This window comes from Mobula hypostoma, chromosome 9 (assembly GCF_963921235.1).
Source record: "Mobula hypostoma chromosome 9, sMobHyp1.1, whole genome shotgun sequence".
Lineage (NCBI taxonomy): Eukaryota > Metazoa > Chordata > Chondrichthyes > Myliobatiformes > Myliobatidae > Mobula > Mobula hypostoma.
The window spans coordinates 86770082-86793923 of record NC_086105.1 but is presented as its reverse complement, the minus strand read 5'-3'; the positions used below and the strand labels follow the sequence as shown (position 1 = coordinate 86793923).

The following is a 23842-nucleotide window of genomic DNA, read 5'->3' as shown; positions in this document are numbered from 1 at the left end:
CCGGGGGAAGATTATTATCAGTACTTTAACTTTAACCATTCCCCCCCACCATCACACCACCAGCATCACCACACCTGGTGTGGAATTATCCTCAGTACCGGAGCCCACATTCATGAAGGCCATGGGAATAACAGCTCAGGCTGAGCTAACAGAAGAACTGTACCTTGAACTGATCATGGACTTTAAACTGGCATCCTTGAACCTGCACATTGTAAAGAGAATGGTGCGAAGCATTAGTGCCTTATAGTACCTGGCCAAGGTCAAGGCCAACATGTCTTTCCTACAGGATTGTGGACTACTACACTTCAGCAACTACCAGAGGTGGTCCCAATGGTGGCCCTAGAATTTGTCTGTGTGATCAGGGGGCAGTGATTGTCATGCTTCCAGCTGAGGGAGGCAACTTCTCAATCACCTAATTCAAAGAGGTTGTGGTGTAGTGCCTCCTCGTGGCAGAAGGTAATAAACTGAAATACTCCGCTCGGCTAATCAATGTGTGCACCTCACCCATGCGGAGCGAATGGCTGGCCATCCTTGAGCAGCCCTCATCGTTGTTGGGAAGTGCCAGCTGGTCCTTCTGGATGGTGACTTCGACCACATCATTGGTGAGGCTGGACGAACCAGTAGTGCCGACAGCACCTCCAGATTCATGATGGAACTGGTTAAAGTAGCCAAGCTGTGTGATGCCTTCAGCATCCCTCCAGGTAGAGCACAGCCACAACCCACCTGGTCATGATAAGCCTGCTCAGCCCGCTCCCAGATTGACTTTCTCCTCAGAGCGCATCACAGTCAGATACACTGACGTCATGCCGGGGTTCTTATCTGACCACTGCTTTCTGTGAGCCTCCTGCCACCTACAGGAGGACCAGAAAGCAGGCTGAGAGACGTGAAAGCTGAATGTTAAGCTACCGATCCCAGAGAACATTAAAGAACTAGAGAAGGAATGCACAGGTTGAAGAACTTTGAAGCCCTTCTTTGATTCCCCTGTTTGATGGTGGGAGGTGACCAAGGTGTGGACATCAAGAGATTCTTCATTAGCGGGTTTCAGAAAGCAAGGCAGGCTCAGAGGGAACTGTGTAAACTCCAGACATCTTGTAGACATTGCAGACTGTCCAGACCATCTGACACATTGTCTGATCGCCAGGCCTCACCAAGAGGCACCAAGACCTTGCCTGGCTGGTGGTGAGAGGGGCTGTCCCAGTCAGGTCCTTCCTGCAGTGTCTGCTCTACTTTCTGCTTATTACTGTGAAGCTAACTATAGCTCCAATGCCATGTTCAGCTTTGCTAACAATACCATTGTTGGCCAAATCAAAACTGGTAACAAATCGACACACAGGAGAGAGTTGAAACTCTGGTTGAATGGTGCCACAACAACAACAACCTCTCACTCGATATCAGTGAAAGCAAAGAGCTGATTATTGACTACAGGAGATCTGTGAGCCAGTAGTCATTGGGGAATCAGAGGTGGAGAGGGCCAGTAGCTTTAAATTTTAGAGGGTCTGCCCTAAGACCATATGCAAGTGCCATTACAAAGAAGGCATGGCAGTGCCTCTACTTTCTTAAAAGTTAATGCATATTTGGCATATCATCTGAAACTCTGATAAACTTCTATAGATGACCAGTGGAGAGTATCCTGGCTGGTATGGAAACAGCAATGCCTTCAACAGAAAATCTATAAAAAGCCCTGTCCATCGCAGGAAAAGCCCTCTCCACCATTGTGCACATCTACAAGGAGTGCTGCCTAAAGAAAGCAGTATTCACCATCAAGGACCCCCACCATCAAGGCCATGCTCTCTTCTTACTTCTGCCATTGAGAAGGAGGTACAGGAGTCTTGAGTTTCACACTACAAGGTTCATGAACAGTTATTACTCTTCAACTATCTGACTCCTGAACCAGCATGGATAACTTCACTCTTCTCAAAAACAGTGAAGTGTTCCACAACTTGTAGATTCACTTTGTCTTTGTGTGAAGTTTTTCATTGACTCTATTATGTTTCTTTATGTCTGCTGTAAGTGCCCATAAGAAAATACGAGGTGTGATTGATAAGTTCATGGCCTAAGGTAGAAGGAGTCAATTTTAGAAACCCTAGCACATTTATTTTTCAACATAGACCCCTCCTACATGTACACACTTAGTCCAGTGGTCGTGGAGCATACACATCCCTTCTTTGTAGAAGTGGTCCACAGCAGGAGTGATTGATAAGTTTGTGGCCTACGGTAGAAGGAGATGAGTTATACAGCTCTCGTTACATGCACGTGCAGTTCAACTCTTTGAGTGAAAATGCAGAAGGTTTGAAGTTAATAACTCATCTCTTTCTACCTTAGGCCACAAACTTATCAATCACCCCCTGCTGTGGACCACCTCTGGAGGTCCAAGACACCAACTTCTACAAAGAAGGGATCCGTATGCTCCATGACCACTGGAATAAGTGTGTAAATGTAGGAAAAATAAATATGCTAGGTTTTCTAAAATTGACTCCTTCTACCTTAGGCCACAAATTTATCAATCACCCCTTGTAAATCTCAGGGAGTATATGGTGACATATACATACTTCGATAGAACATAGAATAGTACAGCACAGTACAGGCCCTTCGGCCCATAATGTTGTGCCGACCCTTAAACCCTGCCTCCCATATAAACCCCCACTTTAAATTCTTCCATATACCTGTCCAGTAGTCTCTTAAATTTCACTAGTTTATCTGCCTCCACCACTGTCTCAGGCAGTGCATTCCATGCACCAATCACTCTCTGAGTAAAAAACCTTCCTCTAATATCCCCCTTGAACTTCCCACCCCTTACCTTAAAGCCATGTCCTCTTGTATTGAGCAGTGGTGCCCTGGGGAAAAGGCACTGGCTGTCCACTCTATCTATTCCTCTTAATATCTTGTATACCTCTATCATGTCTCCTCTCATCTTCCTTCTCTCCAAAGAGTAAAGCCCTAGCTCCCTAAAGGCTGATTTATACTTCTGCGTCAACTCGACACCGTAACCTACGCAAGTGACCTACGCGCATTGTGAGCATTTATACTTGTGTATTGGTGTGTCTGTGTCGCTCTGCAATTCGCGCACGTCACGCATGCACACACACCTGCCCGTGCAAGGCTTCATGGTCGTGGTAGTCTTTCTCGGGGTAAACAAGAAGCAAGATGTGTCCTCCATAATTTCGGAGGTCTGTAAAGCTTTATGGAAAGCATTGCAGCCAGAGTTCCTTCCCTGCCCTTCAGTCGCCCAATGGGAAGCTATTGCAGCGTAGGAGGAAAAGCGATGCTACCAAGCAGACCAATCACAGCTGTTACGGTCTGCATTGCCGTGATGCGTAGTTACATTTTGAGAGAGGTGCATGTCAGGCTACGGCGTAAGGATCCGCGTAGGCACTGTGTAGGGTTCACGACTATGCCGTACCTACGGCGTGGAGTTGACGCAGAAGTATAAATCAGCCTTTAATCTCTGATCATAATGCATACTCTCTAAAACAGGCAGCATCCTGGTAAATCTCCTCTGTACCCTTTCCAATGCTTCCACATCCTTCCTATAGTGAGGTGACCAGAACTGGACACCGTACTCCAAGAGTGGCCTAACCAGAGTTTTATAGAGCTGCATCATTACTTTGCGACGCGTAAACTCTATCCCTCGACTTATGAAAGCTAACACCCCATAAGCTTTCTTAACTACCCTATCCACCTGTGAGGCAACTTTCAGGGATCTGTGAACATATACCCCCAAATCCCTCTGCTCCTCCACACTACCAAGTATCCTGCCATTTACTTTGTACTTGTTTTGGAGTTTGTCCTTCCAAAGTGTACCACCTCACACTTCTCTGGGTTGAACTCCATCTGCCACTTCTCAGCCCACTTCTGCATCCTATCAATGTCTTTGCAATCTTCGACAATCCTCTACACTATCTACAACACCACCAACCTTTGTGTCGTCTGCAAACTTGCCAACCCACCCTTCTACCCCCACTTCCAGGTCATTAATAAAAATCACGAAAAGTAGAGGTCCCAGAACCGATCTTTGTGGGACACCACTAGTCACAACCCTCCAATCCGAATGTACTCCCTCCACCACAGCCCTCTGCTTTCTGCAGGCAAGCAAATTCTGAATCCACCTGGCCAAACTTCCCTGGATCCCATGCCTTCTGACTTTTTGAATAAGCCTACCGTGTGGAGTATTGCTTTGAACTTTGAAAATGGGCATTAGATTATGAAGACACGTAGTCCCCTTTTATTGTCATTTAGTAATGCATGCATTAAGAAATGATACATTATTTCCGACAGTGTGATATCACAAAACACATGACAAACCAAGACTGAAAAACCGACAAAACCACATAACTATACATATAGTTACAAACAGTGTAACAATACCATAACTTGATGAAGAAAGTCCGTGAGCATAGTAAAGTTCAAAGTTTCTCAACTGTCCCACATCTCACGCAGACGGGAGAAGGAAGAAAAACTCTCCCTGCCTTGCCAACCACAATCTGACTGTGAGTCATCCGAAAACTTCGAGCTCTGATCAGCTGTCTGACACTGAGTACTGAGCGGCAGCTCTGCCGAACGATTCGACCTCCTTCTCGGTCGCCAAAAGCAGGCAAGGCCGGGGATTTTGAGGCCTACCCTCCGAAAGATTCCCGACCACACAGTAACGACAGCAGTGGACGGGCGTTTCAGAAATTTCTCCAGATGTTCCTCTGTGCTTTCACGTCCATTCTCCATCAAATCAGAATTGTCCACGGCCCCTATTTAACAGATACGATATCATTTTTCACCGGAGAGTTGCGCACGCGCAGCGCGCTGCCATCTTCTCCTCCCGCCGATTTTGGCAGGTTTTTGGAGATGGCTGCTGATTAATAGTGTTATTGGTGATACTTTCCATCATTTCACTGACGATTCAGTAGGCTGGTGGTGAGAGGGGCTGTCTCAGTCAGATCCTTCCTACAGTAGATCTTACAAGTGCTGCTGTTTTAAATGCTTGGGGTGGGTAATCAAGGATAAATTCCTAATATGTTTCATTCAATATCAGAAAGGACCAGGACAAAAATAAACAAAACAGTGAGAAGTGGAAAATAAGTAAAAGAAAAAGAAGAGATTGATATGGATGAAGGTGGGAGGTACACATGGGCAGGGCAGGTAGAAAGATGAACAAATGGAAAATCTGATGAAAGACATGAATGTAAAATGGAGAGAGAACAAGTGGAGGAATGGGAAAATGTTGTCTGGAAGTGAAAAGGATGTCAGCATTTCCTGCTTGATAACAGCACATATAGTCTAGTTATGGCCTGCATTTAACTGGTTACTATTTAAGTTCTTTTGGTTTAATATTAAAGGAACATTTACCATAGACTGGCATGCACAGTTGATATTTGAATTACCTCCAGTGGAGACAGTTAATGATTTACTGATGTTTTCCCTTTTTCTGATCCATTTCTGATTGTCCAGTGCTCTTTTGCAGGTGTTGCCGATAATTTGCTCTTAGCTGTGTGTCCAGCATTGTCACCCGCCCTCTGCCACGCATCCATTTGATTGCAGATTCTAGAAGAATGATTCTGCCTGCTTCTTGTCAAAAAAATCAGAACTTCATTTTACAATAAATGATTTGACTTGCTTTTGTTTCACTGCCAGTTAAGATTAGTACACTGTTATGCTCTTGCCAGGAGGTCAGCCTACATAAACAGGCTTCAAGGATTTGGATCAATGAGGGTGAAGGAACACTCTAAAGTTGCTGCAGGGTATTTTATCAGAATCTAATAAGTGATATGGAAAAAGAAATGAAGATATATATAAAACACAAAGTCTAAACCAAAATGTAAAATAATTGATTAAAGAATAAACCCAATGGCCTTCTACTAAGTGATGCCAAGGATTTACACAACAAGTCTAAAACAGAGTACAGAATAATTAATACAGTAGCAAGTCTCACACACTTCAGCTCGTTGATGACTCTGATTTACGATGACTGGCCTGGAGACTCTTAGGTGTCCTTGGCACTAATTGTGATCCAGTCTGAGAACAGAAGTCTGATGCGTTAGCTCACTGTTCACACTTATATAATCAAGAACGCCAGTGGATCTTTTCTCATCTACACATACCAGTCAGCTACAATTCTCAATTACAGATATAAATGGAGTATTCTTAATGACAGATATAAAGGGAGTATTTTATGTTTCTACTGAACTAGCCTCACTTGTTTCTGAAAATCTCATCATTCAAGACTTTACTTTGCCAAACAAAATGGGTTTGCTCATCCTTGAAAACAATAACAAGTTATCATATTGGCTTAACTGCTTATCAGGGAAAGTGAAGAGGTGATAGACAGGAGCTACAGGGAGGTAGTCATCCCCAGGCTACAGGGGTCAGAAAACTGGGTCACTGTCAAGAGAGGGAAGGGAAATGCCCGGATAGTGGAGAGTACACCTGTGGCTGTCCCCCTCAGCAACAAATATCTTGTTCTAGATGCTGTTGAGGGGGATGACCTGACCGCCCACGGTGACCGGGTCTCTGGCACTGAGCCTGGCGCTGTTGTGCAGAAGGGAAGGAGGGAAAAGAGGAATGCGGTAGTCATAGGGGATTCCATAGTCAGGGGAACGGACAGGAGATTCTGTGAGCCTGATAGAGATACCCGCATGGTGTGTTGCCTCCCAGGTGCCAGGGTACGGGATGTCTCGGATCGGGTCCAGAATATTCTGAAGGGGGAGGGTGAGCAACCAGTTGTCTTGTACATGTTGGTACCAATGACATAGATAGGACAAGGGAGGAGGTCCTGAAGAGAGATTTCTGGGAGTTAGGAAGGAAGCTGAGAAGCAGGACCTCCAGGGTAGTAATCTTGGGATTGCTACCTGTGCCATGTGCTAGCAAGGGCAAGAATAGTAAGATCAGGCAGATGAAAGCGTGGCTGAGAGACTGGTGCAGGGGGCAGGGCTTCAGATTCTTGGATAATTGGGATCACTTCTGGGGGAAGTATGACCTGTTCAAAATGGACAGGTTACACCTGAACCCGAAGGGGACCAATATCCTGGCGGGAAAGTTTAATAAGCAGTAAAGATGTCAGGAAAGACGGGCGGGTAATGGGACAAATTTGTAGTCATTGGGATGAGTTGCAGTGCAATAAAGTTGCAGTGAAATCAAAGCAAAAAGTACCAAATACTGGTCTTAAGGTGTTATACTTAAATGCATGCAGCATAAGGAATAAGGTGGATGATCTTGTTGTACAGCTACAGATTGGCAGGTATGATATTGTGGCCATCACTGAGACCTGGCTAAAGGATGCATGTCTCTGGGAGCTGAACGTCCAAGGATACACGGTGTATCGGAAGGATAGGAAGGTAGGCAGAGGGAGAGGTGTGGCTTTATTGGTAAGAAATGATATTAAATCATTAGAAAGAGGTGATATAGGATCGGAAGGTGCAGAATCTTTATGAGTTGAGCTAAGAAATCGCAGGGGTAAAAGGACCCTGATGGCAGTTATTTGTAGGTCTCCAAACAGCTGCAGTGATGTGGACTACAAATTACAACAAGAAATATAAAAGGCTTGTCAGAAGGGCAGTGTTATGATAATTGTGGGGGATTTTAACATGCAAGTGGATTGGGAAAATCAGGTCGGCACTGGATCTTGAGAGAGAATTTGTAGAATGTCTGCGAGATGGCTTTTTAGAACAGCTTGTTGTTGAGCCCACTAGGGGATCGGCTGTACTGGATTGGGTATTGTGTAATGAACTGGAGGTGATTAGAGAGATTGAGGTGAAGGAATCCTTAGGAGGCAGTGATCATAACGTGATTGAGTTCACTATGAAATTTGAAAAAGAGAAGCCGAAATCTGATGTGTCGGTATTTCAGTGGAGTAAAGGAAATTACAGTGGCTTGAGAGAGGAACTAGTCAAAGTTGACTGGAAAGGGACACTGGCAGGAAAGATGGCAGAGCAGCAGTGGCTGGAGTTTATGCGAGAAGTGAGGAAGGTGCAAGACAGGTATATTCCAAAAAAGAAGAAGTTTTCGAATGGAAAAAGGATGCAACCGTGGTTGACAAGAGAAGTCAAAGCCAAAGTTAAAGCACAGGAGAGGGCATACAAGGAAGCAAAAATTAGTGGGAAGACAGAGGATTGGGAAGTTTTTAAAAGCTTACGAAAGGAAACTAAGAAGGTCATTAAGAGGGAAAAGATTAACTATGAAAGGAAGCTAGCAAATAATATCAAAGAGGATACTAAAAGCTTTTTCAAGTATATAAAGAGTAAAAGACAGGTGAGAGTAGATATAGGACCAATAGAAAATGGTGCTGGAGAAATTATAATGAGAGATAAGGAGATGGCGGAGGAACTGAATGAGTATTTTGCATCAGTCTTCACTGAGGAAGGTATCAGCAGTACACCAGACACTCAAGGGTGGCAGGGAAGAGAAGTGTGCGCAGTAACAATTACGACAGAGAAAGTACTCAGGAAGCTGAATAGTCTAAAGGTAGATAAATCTCCCGGACCAGATGGAATGCACCCTCGTGTTCTGAAGGAAGTAGCTGTGGAGATTGCAGAGGCATTAGTGATGATCTTTCAAAAGCCGATAGATTCTGGCATGGTTCTGGAGGACTGGAAGATTGCAAATGTCACTCCGCTATTTAAGAAGGGGGCAAGGAAGCAAAAAGGAAATTTTAGACCTGTTAGCTTGACATCGGTGGTTGGGAAGTTGTTGGAGTCGATTGTCAAAGATGAGGTTACAGAGTACCTGGAGGCATATGACAAGATAGGCAGAACTAAGCATGGATTCCTTAAAGGAAAATCCTGCCTGACAAACCTATTACAATGTTTTGAGGAAATTACAAGTAGGCTAGACAAGGACGATGCAGTGGATGTTGTATATTTGGATTTTCAGAAGGCCTTTGACAAGGTGCCACACATGAGGCTATTTAACAAGATAAGAGCCCATGGAATTACGGGAAAGTTACATACATGGATAGAGCAGAAAACAGAGAGTGGGAATAAAGGGATCCTATTCTGGTTGGCTGCCGGTTACCAGTGGTTTTCCACAGGGGTCTGTGTTGGGGCCGCTTCTTTTTACATTGTACATCAAAGATTTGGATTATGGAATAGATGGCTTTGTGGCTAAGTTTGCTGATGATACGAAGATAGGTGGAGGGGCCGGTAGTGCTGAGGAAACAGAGAGTCTGCAGAGAGACTTGGATAGATTGGAAGAATGGGCAGAGAAGTGGCAAATGAAGTACAATGTTGGAAAGTGTATGGTTATGCACTTTGGTAGAAGAAATACACAGGCAGACTATTATTTAAATGGGGAAAGAATTCAAAGTTCTGAGATGCAGTGGGACTTGGGAGTCCTCGTACAGGATACCCTTAAGGTTAACCTCCAGGTTGAGTTGGTGGTGAAGAAGGCGAATGCAATGTTGGCATTCATTCCTAGAGGAATAGAGTATAGGAGCAGGGATGTGATGTTGAGGCTCTGTAAGGCACTGGTGAGACCTCACTTGGAGTACTGTAGGCAGTTTTGGTCTCCTTATTTAAGAAAGGATGTGCTGATATTGGAGAGGGTACAAAGAAGATTCACTAGAATGATTCCAGGAATGAGAGGGTTAACATGAGGAATGTTTGTCTGCTCTTGGACTGTATTCCTTGGAGTTTAGAAGAATGAGAGGAGACCTCATAGAAACATTTTGAATGTTGAAAAGCATGGACAGAGTGGATGTGGCAAAGTTGTTTCCCATGATGGGGGAGTCTAGTACGAGAGGGCATGACTTAAGGATTGAAGGGTGCCCATTCAGAACAGAAGTGCGAAGAAATTTTTTTAGTCAGAGGGTGGTGAATCTATGGAATTTGTTGCCATGGGCAGCAGTGGAGGCCAAGTCATTGGGTGTATTTAAGGCAGAGATTGATAGGTATCTGAGTAGTCAGGGCATCAAAGGTTATGGTGAGAAGGCGGGGGAGTGGGACTAAATGGGAGAATGGATTAGCTCATGATAAAATGGTGGAGCAGACTCAATGGGCCAAATGGCCAACTTCTGCTCCTTTGTCTTATGGTCTTAATGGCTTATATCTGTATACTTCAAAGCCTCATGGATCTCATGAATCAAGACTTTATGCTTTATTTATTTTTCTAATTAACAAGCTTGCTTCTTATGTGTACTCCATTCCAAGTAAAAAGATGTAACTGTCTCATTACACCAGCCTATATATACATGGACTGCTTAGGAGATTTCAACAGCTAGCTTTTTAGTGCAAAAAATAACTAATGATGATTACAGGAGATCATAGCAACTTTCTCAGCTCTCCTATCAACCCACTGAACAAGTGCAGGTGAACAAGTTCCAGAAGCAGCTGCTCTAAATTTAAGTTATTGGATACCTCATTGTAATCCCTTCAGGTCAACAAAGCAGTTACTGTTCTTTCCATTTAAACAAACTGGCATAATCTTAAATTGTGAAATTGTTGTATTTAGCTCTGTAAACAGAGTCTGGTCCTTGGAAATGCATTACCTTTTTTTTAAATCTCCAGTTATATCATATCTGATTGAATGCTGGCCACATGATGTAGACACTTCAGTTAGGTGTTGGGATCCGAGTCAATGAAGGATAATGAGTGAAAAAGTGCATTTTTGTCAAATACACCTTGAAAATCTCAAATCTTAAAAGTTGAAAAAGTTACCACTCCAGGTAAATTAAGGATAACATGAAAATATATAGTTGGATTGAACATGAATGCTCTACAAAGACATCTGAAGCAAATCCAGTGTTAAAAAGTTTTAAATAGTAGTTAAAGGAACGTAAGAATTACAGTGAAATTACATGAGAATGCAATTAAATGGGCTCACCAACGAAAAGGTGGAATAGGAACAGCAGTAAATGATCTAGTCTGAGAGAGGTGCAAGCACAAGAAGAAAAACTGCTTCATAAGATTCAGTGAATAATCATGTACCTAATTTTCCTCCCAGGACCTCACAATGCTTGTTCCCTCTCCAGATTTTTCAGTTTACCCTTCTTACAGTCAAAACACAGTGTCAATTAATCAGTAACCACATTTTTTATACTGGCTGAGTACACAGTGTATTATTCTTAACTGTGGTAATATTTTACATGGTCTGAAATCAAGTAAGTTTTATGCTGTCTTATGCTGTTCATCTTGCATATATTTATATTTAATAATTTCAACTAACACTGGAGGTATTGCATTCTAGGACTAATGATTGTTTAATGACAAAGGGAAAGTAAAATTTGTACTGGATTTGCAGGCTATTTTATTACGTATTTTGTCATTGAATTGTATAGTAGTCAGGCAAAGCAACTATTAAAATGACTCTTGGATTCATATGCAGCTGCTGAATCAAGTTGTTAATTCTGGAATCTCTACTGTTTCCATATCTACTGCAAAATATCCAAAGAAAATGTGCTTCTAATGTAGTATATTATTCTTTATTCATTCTTTATCTTGTCTGTTTTTCACTTTCAATACCTTGATATTCTGAGATGAGCAGATCATTTGCATTTTGGAAAGAAAATCATTGCAAGATCTAAATAAAAATAATACCATTATAGTTGAATAGCAGTTGTTTACAAAAAGTTATATTCCAGGGCATTAACTAATAGCTTTAGATGTCAAATGAGACCAGTCTTGCTTGGGGCTTTTATTATATCTAACACAGACAAAATCATACAGTATTGTTCTCTTGTCAATGCTTCTAATACTGCATACATGCTGCATATCATTGTAGCCAAAATCACGTTTAATGACTTAAAAGCTGTTGTACTTCATTGTCTAAATTCTTATGGATGAGTTATGTGATGTTCCCATTGCTTCCTTTTAGGAAGTCACAGGTCATTGAACTCTTTGAGTCACTGGAGATTGAGAGAGACCAGCAAATGGAGGCCAGATCCTCTTCTGAGTCTAATGTTTGCAATGGAAGACATCGGGGTCGAAGTGAGAAGAGATCTTATCCAAGGAAAAGAGTAAGAGTAACTATCTTGAAAGATGCACTGGATCTTCCTTGAGTTACCAATTTAAATCAGATTTGTAAAGACCTCCACTATATTTGCTTCAATCATCAACATTGATGAAAAAGCTCCAATTTTTCTTTGGTACTTGCTTTCCTTGTGTAATATTATCATATCAAAATTCACCATCCCCTTTTATTGAGACCAAAATACATAGGAGCAGAGTTAGGCCATTTCATCATGGATGGTCCATTTTTCCTCTCAGCCCCAATCTCCTGCCTTCTCTTCATATCCATTCATGCCCTTACATTAAAGAATCTTATCAACCTCTGCCTTAAATGTACATGCAGACTTGGCCTCCACAGCTGCCTGCAGCAGTGAATTCCACAGATTCACCACTGTTTGGCTAAAGAAATTCCTCCTCATCTCCGTTCTAAAGAGACAATGCTCGAAAAGGCTGCGTTCTCTGGTCTTAGACTCTTCCCCTACAAGAATCATCCTCTCCATATCCACTCTGTCAAGGCCTTTCACTTGATAGGTTTAAATGAGGTCACCCCTCATTCTTCTGAATTCCAGTGAATACAGGCCCAGAGCCATCGAATGCTCTTCATATGACAAGCCATTCAAACCTAGAATCATTTTCATGAACCTCCTTTGAACCCTCTCTAGTTTTAGCACATCATTTCCAAGATAAGGGGAAATACTCCAAGTGAGGCTTCACCAGTGCTTCATAAAGTTTCAACATTACATCCTTGCTTTTACGTTCTATTCTTCTTGAAATGAATGCTAATATCATATTTGTCTTCCTCACCACAGACTCACCCTGCAAATTAACCTTGAGGGAAACCTGCACAAGGACTTGCAGGTTACCTTGCACTTCAGACTTTTGTATTGTTTCTCCATTTAGAAAATAATCAACCCTTTCATTTCTCCTACCATAGTGCATGACCATACACTTCCTGACACTGTATTCCATTTGCTACCTCTTTGCCCATTCTCCTAATCTGGCTAAGTCCTTCTGTATTCTCTCTACTTCCTTAGAACTACCTGTCCCTCCACCTATGTTCGTATCGTCCGCAATCTTTGCAACAAAGCCATCACTTCTATCATCCAAATCATTGACATATAATGTAAAAAGAATCAGTCCCAACGCACCCTGTGGAACACCACTTGTCACCGGCAGCTAACCAGAAAAAGATCCCCTTATTCCCACTCTGCCTCCTGCCAGTCAGCTACTGCTTTATCCATGCTAGAATTTTCCTTGTAATACGATGGGTTCATAGCTTGTTATGCAGCCTCATGTGTGGCACCTTGTCAAAGGCCTTCTGAAAATCCAAATACACTACATCAACCAATTCTCCTATGTCTATCCTGCTTGTTATTTCTTTAAAACACCTTGACTTAACTGCTGGAATGTAACAAATTACACGCATTAACGCATTTGTAACGAAATACTTACCTTACAAATGCAAAATAATTTCCTTGCTTTTCATATTTAATGTGTAAAACTCATTGTTTCAAGGAGCAATTGATTATTTTAAAGATATACATTCCAAATGTAGTACCTCATCAAATAATGGTTTCAATTTATTCGAGGAACATTAGCCTACACCCTTTTTTCCACTGATTATTATTTTTGAAATATTCAACAAGATTTATTAAGATCCATAATACTTTGCACACTGAATGATGTTATTCATTTCACTGTGTTCATTCTGGCTTTCTGAATGTTACATATCTGTGTCAAAACACCTGCCCCTTCTCCAAAGCTAAATCCAAGCATTTCTAAACAAATGTAAAACTGTCTCCAATTAACCCAAGTATTTCAACCCTACATTGTCAATTAATTGATGTCACAATTAGTCTGAATAGCATCAATATAACTTGATATACTAATGCCCTTCTCTTGAATTTTGCCGAGATTTTTCCTTCGCACTTATTAGTTATTTTAGGAGTTCCCAAGTCCATTTTCTTTTCAACTTTCCAGTGGGGCTACATAAAATATTTCTTCTGAAATTTTCATGTAACATCTCTCTCTAAAGAAATGTATAACACATTTGCCTACAAGTTGGAGGTTTATTTAGATTTGCCCTCACCCATACCTCCTCCATTTCCCCATCTCCCCTCACCCCATTTCTTCCACCATTATATAGTGATAAGGTTTCCCTTGTCCTTACCTTCCACCCCACAAGCCTCCGTATCCAGCATATCATTCTCCAGAACTTCAGCCATCTCCTACAGGATCCTACAACTAAGCACATCTTTCCCTCCTTACCCCCCAACCCCTGCTCTCCATAGGAATCACTATGTGACTCCCTTGTCCATTTAAAGTTCAAAGTAACATTTATTATCAGAGTACATACATCACCATATACAACCCTGAGATTTTTATTCTATGGGCATACTTAGCAAATCTATAGAACAGTAACTGTAAACAGGATATGTGAACTGTAAACAAATTTTGTAAATGCAGATAATAAATAAGTAGCAATATATAATGAGCTTGAAATAACAAGTTAAAAGAGTCATTAAATGAGTGTAGTTATCATCTTTGTTCAAGAGCCTGTTGGTTGAGGGGTAGTAACTGTTCTTGAACTTGGTGGTATGGGTCCTGAGGCACTTGTCCCTTCTACCTGATGGCAGCAGTAAGAAAAGAGCTTGGCCTGGATCCCTCCTAACTGATCTTCCTCTTGAGACTTACCCTTACAAGTGTGCTAAGTGCTATATCTATACCTCCTCCCTCAGCACCATTCAGAGCCCCAGACAGTCCTTCCAGATGAGATGATGCTTCACATATGAGTCTGTAGGAATTGTCTATTGTATCTGGTACTCACAACGTGGCCTTCTCTGCATTGGTGAGGCCGGTGCTGAGTGGAAGATTGCTTTGTCAGCACCTTCACTCCATTTGTTGCGAGAGGCAAGATCTCCCAGTGGCTACTCATTTCATTTCATCTTCCCATTCCCATTCTGACATGCCTGTCCATGGCTTCCTCTACTGCTATGATGGGGTCAAACCGGGAAGAAGGAGCAAGACCTCATTCTGTCTGGGTAGCCTCCAACCTGAAGGCATGAACATCGATTTCTCTCATTTTTGGTAACTTCAACCTCCTCCCTGCTTACTCCTTCCCCTCCCTCACATTTATTCTGGCTTCTCTCCCCTTCCTTTCCAGTCCTGACAAAGGGTCTGGTCTGAAACATTGGCTCTTTATTTCCCTCCATAGATGCTGGCTGACTTGTTGGGTTCCTGGCATTTTGTGTATATTAATTTTCTATTCATTTGGTGATTATTACCACAGGATTTGCTCTCTGAATCAAACCAGATCAGCTCTTCCCCAGACATTTCTGCAGTGCCCATTTCACAGTCTCGCAGGGCTAAGTCACTGGACAGGAGAACGAGTGAATCAACAGTGACGGTAACAAGATCCACTATCAAAATACTGGGTTATTAGGAAATGGGGAAAGGTGGGCAAAATGCAAAAACATCAGGCGGTGGTTTTGGCAAGCACGGAGAGCAAGAGGGGAGAAAATGTGAACTGAAGGAAGAACGTGGCTGTGGGAATGGAGGGGTAACCAATCAAAGAATACAGATTTGTTTTAACATGATTCGTGTTGGCTGGTGTATGGTTCTCACCTGTAAGCCGCCACCTGATCTTAATTATGGATATCACAGTTTCCTCTTACTTTCAATTTTTAATTGGTTAAGTTGCTGATTGTCTTTTATCTCTTGTTATTGAGGCCATAAAACATTTTCTTTTCAATTTTCCATTTTCCATTTTTAGCCAGACCTGCTGAATTTTAAGAAAGGTTGGATGACAAAACTCTCTGCAGATGGCAAGGTGAGAAACTAAAATTGTCATATATTTCCTCCTCTCTTGATGCAAATCTGCATTTCTGTAAAGTCATGGTTTTCTGTAAAGTCATCTGTTTCCTGTTCCATCTCATCATCATTTTTTGTCCCTTTGGGACAGAGAATGGGCAAAAGTTCATGATTTAATTAGTGAAGATATTTCTTCCCATGACACTACTAAATAATCAACTCCTTGTTCTAAAACTCTGTTTGGTTCCAGACTCACCAGGTAGGAACCATCATCAGTCCCAACAAGAGGTGTATGTATTTCAGTGGAATCACCTCTTTTTTTATCTTTATCTCTGGGAAATACAGGTTTGATGTCCCAACCCATTCTCCCTGATAAGATAATTGTATTGTTTCAGAAATCAGGCTAGTAATTCTTTTTTGAATCCTAATGAATCTAAATGTTTAGCTCATTTAGTGAGGAAACAAAACTCTACAAAGTATTCTGTGAATGGAGGTGGAGAGGGTGACCTTTGCATGCATCTCCCAAGGGAACCATCAAGAACAGTGGATTCTGCTTAACTGGGCCATTGGTTGATTGGGGCAGCCACTTATTTAGGATAACTCTAAAGAACAAAGTCTAATCAAGAAAGTTGCTGGGATTCCCTTCGTTAATTTGAGACACTATTATTTGGGCAGGATTTTGTTGCCGAACGGTTTCTAACTAGAGTCAGTCATGTTCATACCATTAGACACAACACCATGCTTCAAGTGAACAGTTTTCGAATAGGATCAGTTGCCATGTGTTTGTGTTAAAAAGCAGCGATTTCTGTCACTGATGGTTGGCAAGAAGCAAGCAATAAGAAAATTGGAACTGTTTTGCTCACTGCAGTTTCCAAGCATTCGAGCTTGGAGAAACAACCAGGAATGATAATGAAATGATTTCACTAATTCAAGTTAGAAACTACGAAGAATTTGAAGGTATCGGCAGTCACCTTGAATGTTACAATGAAAAATGAAGATTTGGAGGATGCAGTCATCGACAGCATTTTATGAAGGCAACACACAAAAAATGCTGGAGTAACTCAGCAGGCCAGGCAGCATTTATGGAAAAGAGCATAGTCGATGTTTCGGGCCGTGACCTTAAGATGTCAACTGTACTCTATTCCATAGATGCTGTCAGGCCTGCTGAGTTCCTCCAGCATTTTGTGTGTGTAGCTTGGATTTCCAGCATCTGCAGATTTTCTCTTGTTTGTGTTTGTATGAAGGCAATCCATTATCTGCTCTCGGTATCTGGGCTAATTTCATTGATTTACAGTCAAAAGAACACAATACAGATGAATTCTTCTGTCAATAAGTATTAGGAATTAATCCTGAACTTTATTGTACTGCAGTAGTATTGACAGTGTTCTAATTTGTTCTGTATTTCATTTAAATATATAATTTGTTACTCAGTTTGTCTTTTCTATACTTTTTAAATTATTTCCATGATCCTTCACCTTATTGGGGCAGCCGCTTAATTGGGCCGAAATGTACTGACTCAGATGTGTTCTAAGTAGTTAGAATCGACTGTGTTCCATTTTGATCTACAGATGAAATATGCAGCCTGACACTGCAGTAACAATGTTTCATTTAAAAAAATAGTGATCTTTATACCTGACAAATATGATACTGCAGACTATCCAGGGAGCAAGTGCAGCAGCAGCTGGCGGCTCAGGGAAACACACCCATTGTCTCAGAAAAGGTTGCAAGGGCCTCTACACTTTCCACCACCCTCCTCACTAATGTTAAATTCTTTTTGGGGCGGGGCGGGGGGGGTACTGAAGACCTTAGAGCAAGATTGCAGCACCAAAAGGATATCAGCGAGTGTTGTGTACTCTATATTGCAGAGACTTGGTTCACCCCAGCACTCTTTTCACAACTCTCCAGCATGATGGATTCACCTTACAGCACATACACCGGAAAATGGCATCAGGCAGTGGCAGTGGCATTTGCCTCATGATTAACTCATCTTAGTGCCACAGAGATGGCAGTTCCATTTCAGTCCTGCTCCCTTCACCTAGAATATCTGATGGTCAAGTATCATCCAATTTTCTGCCGAGGGAGTTCTCTGCTGTCATTCTGGTTGCAGTGTACATTCCGCTTCTGTCAGGCTGGCACTGGAGGAGCTGAGTACTGTGATCAACAGTCATGAGACAACCCACTCTTATGCCTTCCTGATCATTGTAGAGGACTTCAACCAGGCCATCTTGAAAAAAATCACCAATGTGTAACCTCTGGAACCAGAGGGAGCCAACACACTTCACCACCATCAAGAATGCCTGTAGTGCCATCCCACAACCACAAGTCCACTCACTTGGCCATACATCTGCTCCCGGCATACAGATAGACAATGAGGAATGCAGCACTAGTGGTGAGAATCATGAAGGTAGAGTCAAAAGAGATGAAGGAGGATTGCTTTGAATCGATGGACTGAACCATAATCAGGATTCATATTTGGATTTGATTGAATATGCCACATTACTAACTTCACCAAGGCTTGCATGTGTGCCTTTGAGAACATAATGAACATAGTCAAACCGGAAGGCCTGGCTAAATCAAGAGAGATTCACAGTCTCCTGAGGACTAGATCTGTGGTGTTCAGGACTCTGAGAAGTCAAATGTACAGCCTAGAAAGGCCATCATGAGAGTGAAAAGGCAATTCCAAGTGAAGTTAGAGATGCAGTCCGGAACACAGCTTTTGCATCCCTTTACTTCCTTATAGGTCGAAATTTAAGAGCATAAATGGCAGTGATGCTTCACTCAATGCACTTAATGCCTTTTGTGTGCACTCTGAAAGCGAGTATGTACTTACACCTGCGCAAATCCCACAGCATCTGGCGATGACGTGATCGATCAATGTCTCGGAGACTGACGTAAGAATATCCTTCTAGAGGGTGAACCCTTGCAAAACCTCAGTTGGTGTACCTGACAGGGTACTGTAAATTTGTGCCAACCTCTCACTGTTGCAGTCGGAGATTATCACCTCTTTAAAAGGGCATCAATCATTCTGGTGACCAAGAGGAGCAGGGTGAGCTATTTTAACAACTATTGCCAGTGAGCACTCACATCTACTGTGATGAAGCGCTTTGAGATGTTGATCATGGCAAGAATTACCTCCTACCTAAGCAAGGACCTGGACCTGCTGCAATTTGCCTATTGCCACAACAGGTCTATAGCGGTTGCAAACTCACTTGGCTTGGAGCATCTCGACAACAGCAATACATATGTCAGGCAGATAATTGATTACAGTTTAGCATTCAATACTATCATACTCTCAGTACTAATCAACAAGCTTCAAAGCCTGGGCTTCTGTTCCTCTGTCTGCAACTGGATCCTTGACTTCCTCATCAGGGGACCACAGTCAGTGCAGATGAGAAATAACACCTCCTCACTGACCGTCAACACAGGCGCACCTCAAGGATGGATGTGTAGCCTGGTGTTCTACTGTCTCTACGCCCATGACTGTATAGCTAGGCATAGTTTAAACGGCATATATAAATTCGCCGATGGACACCACTTCCTTGGCAGAATCTCAGATGGTGACAGGGAGGCATACAGGAATGAGATGAATTGGCTGGTTGAATGGTGTTGCAACAAGAACCTTGCATCAGCAAGACCAAGAAATTGATTTTGGACTTCAGGAAGTAGAAGTTGGGAGAACACACAACAGTACAAAGAAGGCATGCTAATGGCTATATTGCATAAAGATATTGAGGAGATTTGGTATGTCAGTAAAGACTCTATAGTGGAAATATGGATGCTCCGACGTGCAGAATTGAAAGAGGCTGCAGAGTGCAGTAGACTCAGTCAACTCCCTAATGGGGACAAGCATCTCACAATTGTGGTATCCATCATTAAGAACCTCACTATCCTCTTCTCATAATGACTGTCGAGGAGGAGGTACAGGAGCCTGAAGACCCACATTTCCTGCTGTCATGAATTCTCTGAACTGTTGGTAAACACTAACTACCTCATTATTCATCTTTCACACTATTTATTTATTTGTAATTTTTGTGTCTTGCGCTACACTACTGCTACAAAATGAATTTTACAACACGTCAGTAATAATAAACCGGATTCTGGTTCTAGGCCTCATTTACAGCTTTGTACACTAATTATTCTGATGTAACAGTTCAGATACTATAAATTTTCTGAATTAGCTGTATCTGTGTGTCAGTGTCCAGAGCTTCATGCACAAAACATAAAGCAGATTAATCATAATGGTGTGAATTTTGTTATCAGCCATAGGCTGTTTGTGACTGCCCCAAACCTACAAAGAATTTCTAAAATTGCATTCACAGCCATTTTGCTGGGCAAAGCCAACTTCATCCTCAATGGCGATGCTGTTTCCTTAGAAATCAATGACACAAGATGTGAAATGTTGTTTTGCTGCAGCAGTACAGTGCAAAGACCAAAAAAAAATAAACTACAGTACAAAAATAAGTAAATAGTGCAAAAAATAGGAATAATGAGGTAGTTTTTATGGACCATCAGAAATATGATGGCTGAAGGGAATAAGCTGTTCCTGAATTGTTGGATATGGGTCTTCAGGCTCCCAGCTCATCCTCTATGATGGTACTGACGAAAAGATGGCATGTCCCACATAAGAGGCTGGTCCAGAACGTTAAGTCGCTTGGCATTCAGATTGAAGTAGTAAATTGGATTCAGTAAATGAGTGGAATTGAGAAATAAAAAAGGGATGGCCACGCTGATGATACTCTATTATAGACCACCCGGTAGTCAGTGGGATTCAGAGGAGCAAATTTGTAGAGAGATTTCAGACAGTTCCAAGAAAAACAAAGTTGTGATAGACGGTAATTTTCCACTTTTTGTCTGGGACTCCCATACCGTAAAAGGGTTGGTTGGGATAGTGTTTGTCCAATGTATTCAGGGAAGTTTCTTTAATCATATATAGAAGTCCCAATTGAAGAGTTCGATACTAGATCTCGTATTAGGGAACGAGACAGGGCAGATGACAGAAGTGTATGTAGGCGAACACTTTTGATCTAGTCATCATAATTCCATTAGTTTTAAGATAATTGTGGAGGAGGATAGCTCTGGTCACCGGATTGGGATTCTAAATTTGAGAAAGGCCAATTTTAATGGCGTCACAGAAGATCTGGCAAGTGTAGATTGGGATTTTTTTTTCTGACAAGGTGACGCTTGATAAATGAGAGGTCTTCAAGGTGAAATGTTCCTGTCAGAATAAAAAGCAAGGGAACCTTGGTTTTTTGAGAGATGTTAAGGCCCTGGTTAAGAAGAAGTAAGTGCTTGGCAGGTATAGGTAATAAGGAACAACTGAGGTACTTATGGAGTATAAGAAACGCGAGAGAACTCTTAAGAGAGAAGTCAAGAGAGTTAAAAGAAAGCGTGAAATTGCTTTAGCAGACAAGGTGAAGGAGAATCCTAAGGATTTTTACAGATATATTAAGAGCATAAGAATAGCAAAATTGGTCGTTTTGAAGAACAGCGTGGTCATCTATAGTGGTGCTAGAAAGTTTGTGAACCCTGAAGAATTTTCTCTATTTTTGCATAAATATGACTTAAAATGTGATCAGATCTACAAGTAAGTCCTAAAACTAGATGAAGAGAACCCAATTAAATAAATAACACACACATTATATTTTAAAATTTATTTATTGAGAAAAGGGAGGGGAGGGAGGGAACATCGACTCAGACCATGAGAGGCCTGCATCAGGCCTTTTCATGCCTTACAAGGTGCAGATTGGAAGTCTGTGTGGGGCATCACTCCTCACACAGACACTAGAGCAATGTGTTGTTAAGTGCCTTGCTCAAGAGCACAAACACGCTGCCACAGCTGAGGCTCGAACTAGCAACCTTGAGATAACTAGACAAACGCCTTAACCACTTGGCCACGTGCCCAACATATTATTGAGAAAAATGATCCAATATGACATGTATTTGGAGTCAGGTGTTCCAATCAATGAGATAAGTGGGTTGTGGAGGTGCCCTGCCCTATAAAAAAGACACACAAAGTCAGGTTACTGACACAGCCTGCTCTTCTCGAGAAAGATTTTTTTATGCGCACCATGCTTCAATCAAAACAAGTTCCAGAGGACCTTAGAAGAAGAATTGTAAAGATGCATGAAACTGGAAAAGGCTACAAAAGACCTGAGTGTTCATCAGTTCAGAGTAAGAGAAATTGTCTACAAATGGAGGAAGATCACACCAAGAGCACAATGTGCAATGTTGAAGGAGGTGAAAAAGAACCCAAGAGTAACAGCAAAGGACCTGCAGAAACCTTCAGAAACTTGCTAAAGTCTCTGTTCATGTGTTCACTATAAGAAAAATACTGAACAAGAATGGTGTTCGTGGAAGGACACCATGGAGGAAACCACTGCTCTCCAAAAAAAAAAACATTGCTGCATACCTCAAGTTTGTAACAGGTCACCTGGATCTTCTACTATGCTTCTGGGACAATGATCTGTGGACAGATGAGACAAAAGTTGAACTTTTTGGCAGAAGGAGGAGAAGATGGTGACGTGACGGCAGCGTGCACGGCCTCTCCGGTGAATGGTATCTGTAATCTGTCAAGTAGGGGACCGTGCCCAATTCTGATTTGATGGAGACGGACGTGAGAGTGCGGAGCAGCATCTGGAGAAACTTCTGAAATGCCCGCTTCACTGCCACTGCTACTGTGTGGTAACCGGAATCTCCAGAGCAGGAGGCCCCGAATCCTCGGCTTTGCTTGTTTCAGCGGCCGGGGCTAGGTTGAAGGCGCTCGGCAGAGGTTGGCACTCGGGAGGCTGTATCGGAGGGGCTGGTTGGAGGCTCGAAGTTTTCGGACGGACGGACTCAGTGTCGGCTGTGGTCGGCTGCTTACAAGGCATCGGCAAGTTGATGGTGCCTGGAGGATTATGGCAGGGAGTTTCTCCCTTTTACCGCCTGCTGTTGGAAACTCGGGAGTCCATCGACTCGGGGACTTCGAGACTTTTTTTTTACCGTACCCATGGTTTTTTCTTCATCAAGTTATGGTATTGCTTTGCACTGATGTAACTATACGTTATAATTATGTGGTTCTGTCAGTGTTAGTCTTTGGTTTGTCCTGTTTTCTGTGATACCACTCTGGACAAACATTGTATCATTCCTTAATGCACGTATGCATTTCTAAATGACAATAAAAGAGGACTGAGTGTTCTCATAATCTTAAAAAAAAAGTGCACATTGCTATGTTTGGAGGGAAAAGGGCACTGCACACCAATACCAAAACCTTATCCCAACTATGAAGAATGGGGGAAGGAGCATCATGGTTTGGGGCTGCTTTGCTGCCTTAAGGCCTGGACAGCTTGCAATCGTTGAGGGAACAATGAATTCAAAATCTGTTTCAAGACATTTTACAGCAGAATGTCAGTGTAGCAGTCCATCACCTAAAGCTTAATAGAAGTTGGATAATGCAACAAGGCAATAATCTGAAAGACAAAAGTAAATCAACAACAGAATGGTGTAAAAAGAAAATTTATGTTTTGGAATGGCTGAGTCAAAGTCCTGACCTTAATCCCTTGGAAATGTTGTGGAAGCAAGCAGTTCATGCAAGGAAGCCCACCAACATCCCAGAGTTGAAACAGTTTTGTAGGGGGGAATGGCCTGAAATTCCTCCAAGTTGATATACAGCACTGATCAACAATTACCAAAAATGTTTGATTGAAGTTATTGCTGTTCAAAGGGTCACAGCAGTTACTGAAAGCAAAGGTTCACATATATTTTCCAACAAATACATGTAATATTGGATCATTTTTCTTAAATAAATGAACAAATATAATGTTTTTGTGTTATTTATTTAATTGGGTGCTCTTTATTAGTTTCAGGACTTGCGTGAAAATCTGATCACATTTTAGGTCACACTCAAGGGTGGCAGGGAAGAGAAGTGTGCGCAGTCACAATTACGACAGAGAAAGTACTCAGGAAGCTGAATAGGCTATAGGTCGATAAATGTCCTGGACCAGATGGAATGCACCCTCGTGTTCTGAAGGAAGTAGCCGTGGAGATTGCGGAGGCATTAGCGATGACCTTTCAAAAGTCGATAGATTCTGGCATGGTTCCGGAAGACTGGAAGATTGCAAATGTCA

General features: G+C 42.1%; 1 protein-coding gene across 7 annotated transcripts in view; it reads left to right on the top strand.

Annotated features, from left to right (window-relative positions):
- LOC134351833 (myosin phosphatase Rho-interacting protein-like) overlaps positions 1-23842 on the top strand; it is a 313354-nt gene that overhangs the window by 155034 nt on the left and 134478 nt on the right. For all 7 annotated transcript variants that reach the window (XM_063058603.1, XM_063058608.1, XM_063058602.1 and 4 more), the window contains 3 exons: positions 11794-11935; positions 15217-15333; positions 15700-15756. In XM_063058603.1, coding sequence (XP_062914673.1) covers positions 11794-11935; positions 15217-15333; positions 15700-15756 — 316 coding nt within the window. The remainder of the gene's footprint in view (positions 1-11793; positions 11936-15216; positions 15334-15699; positions 15757-23842) is intronic.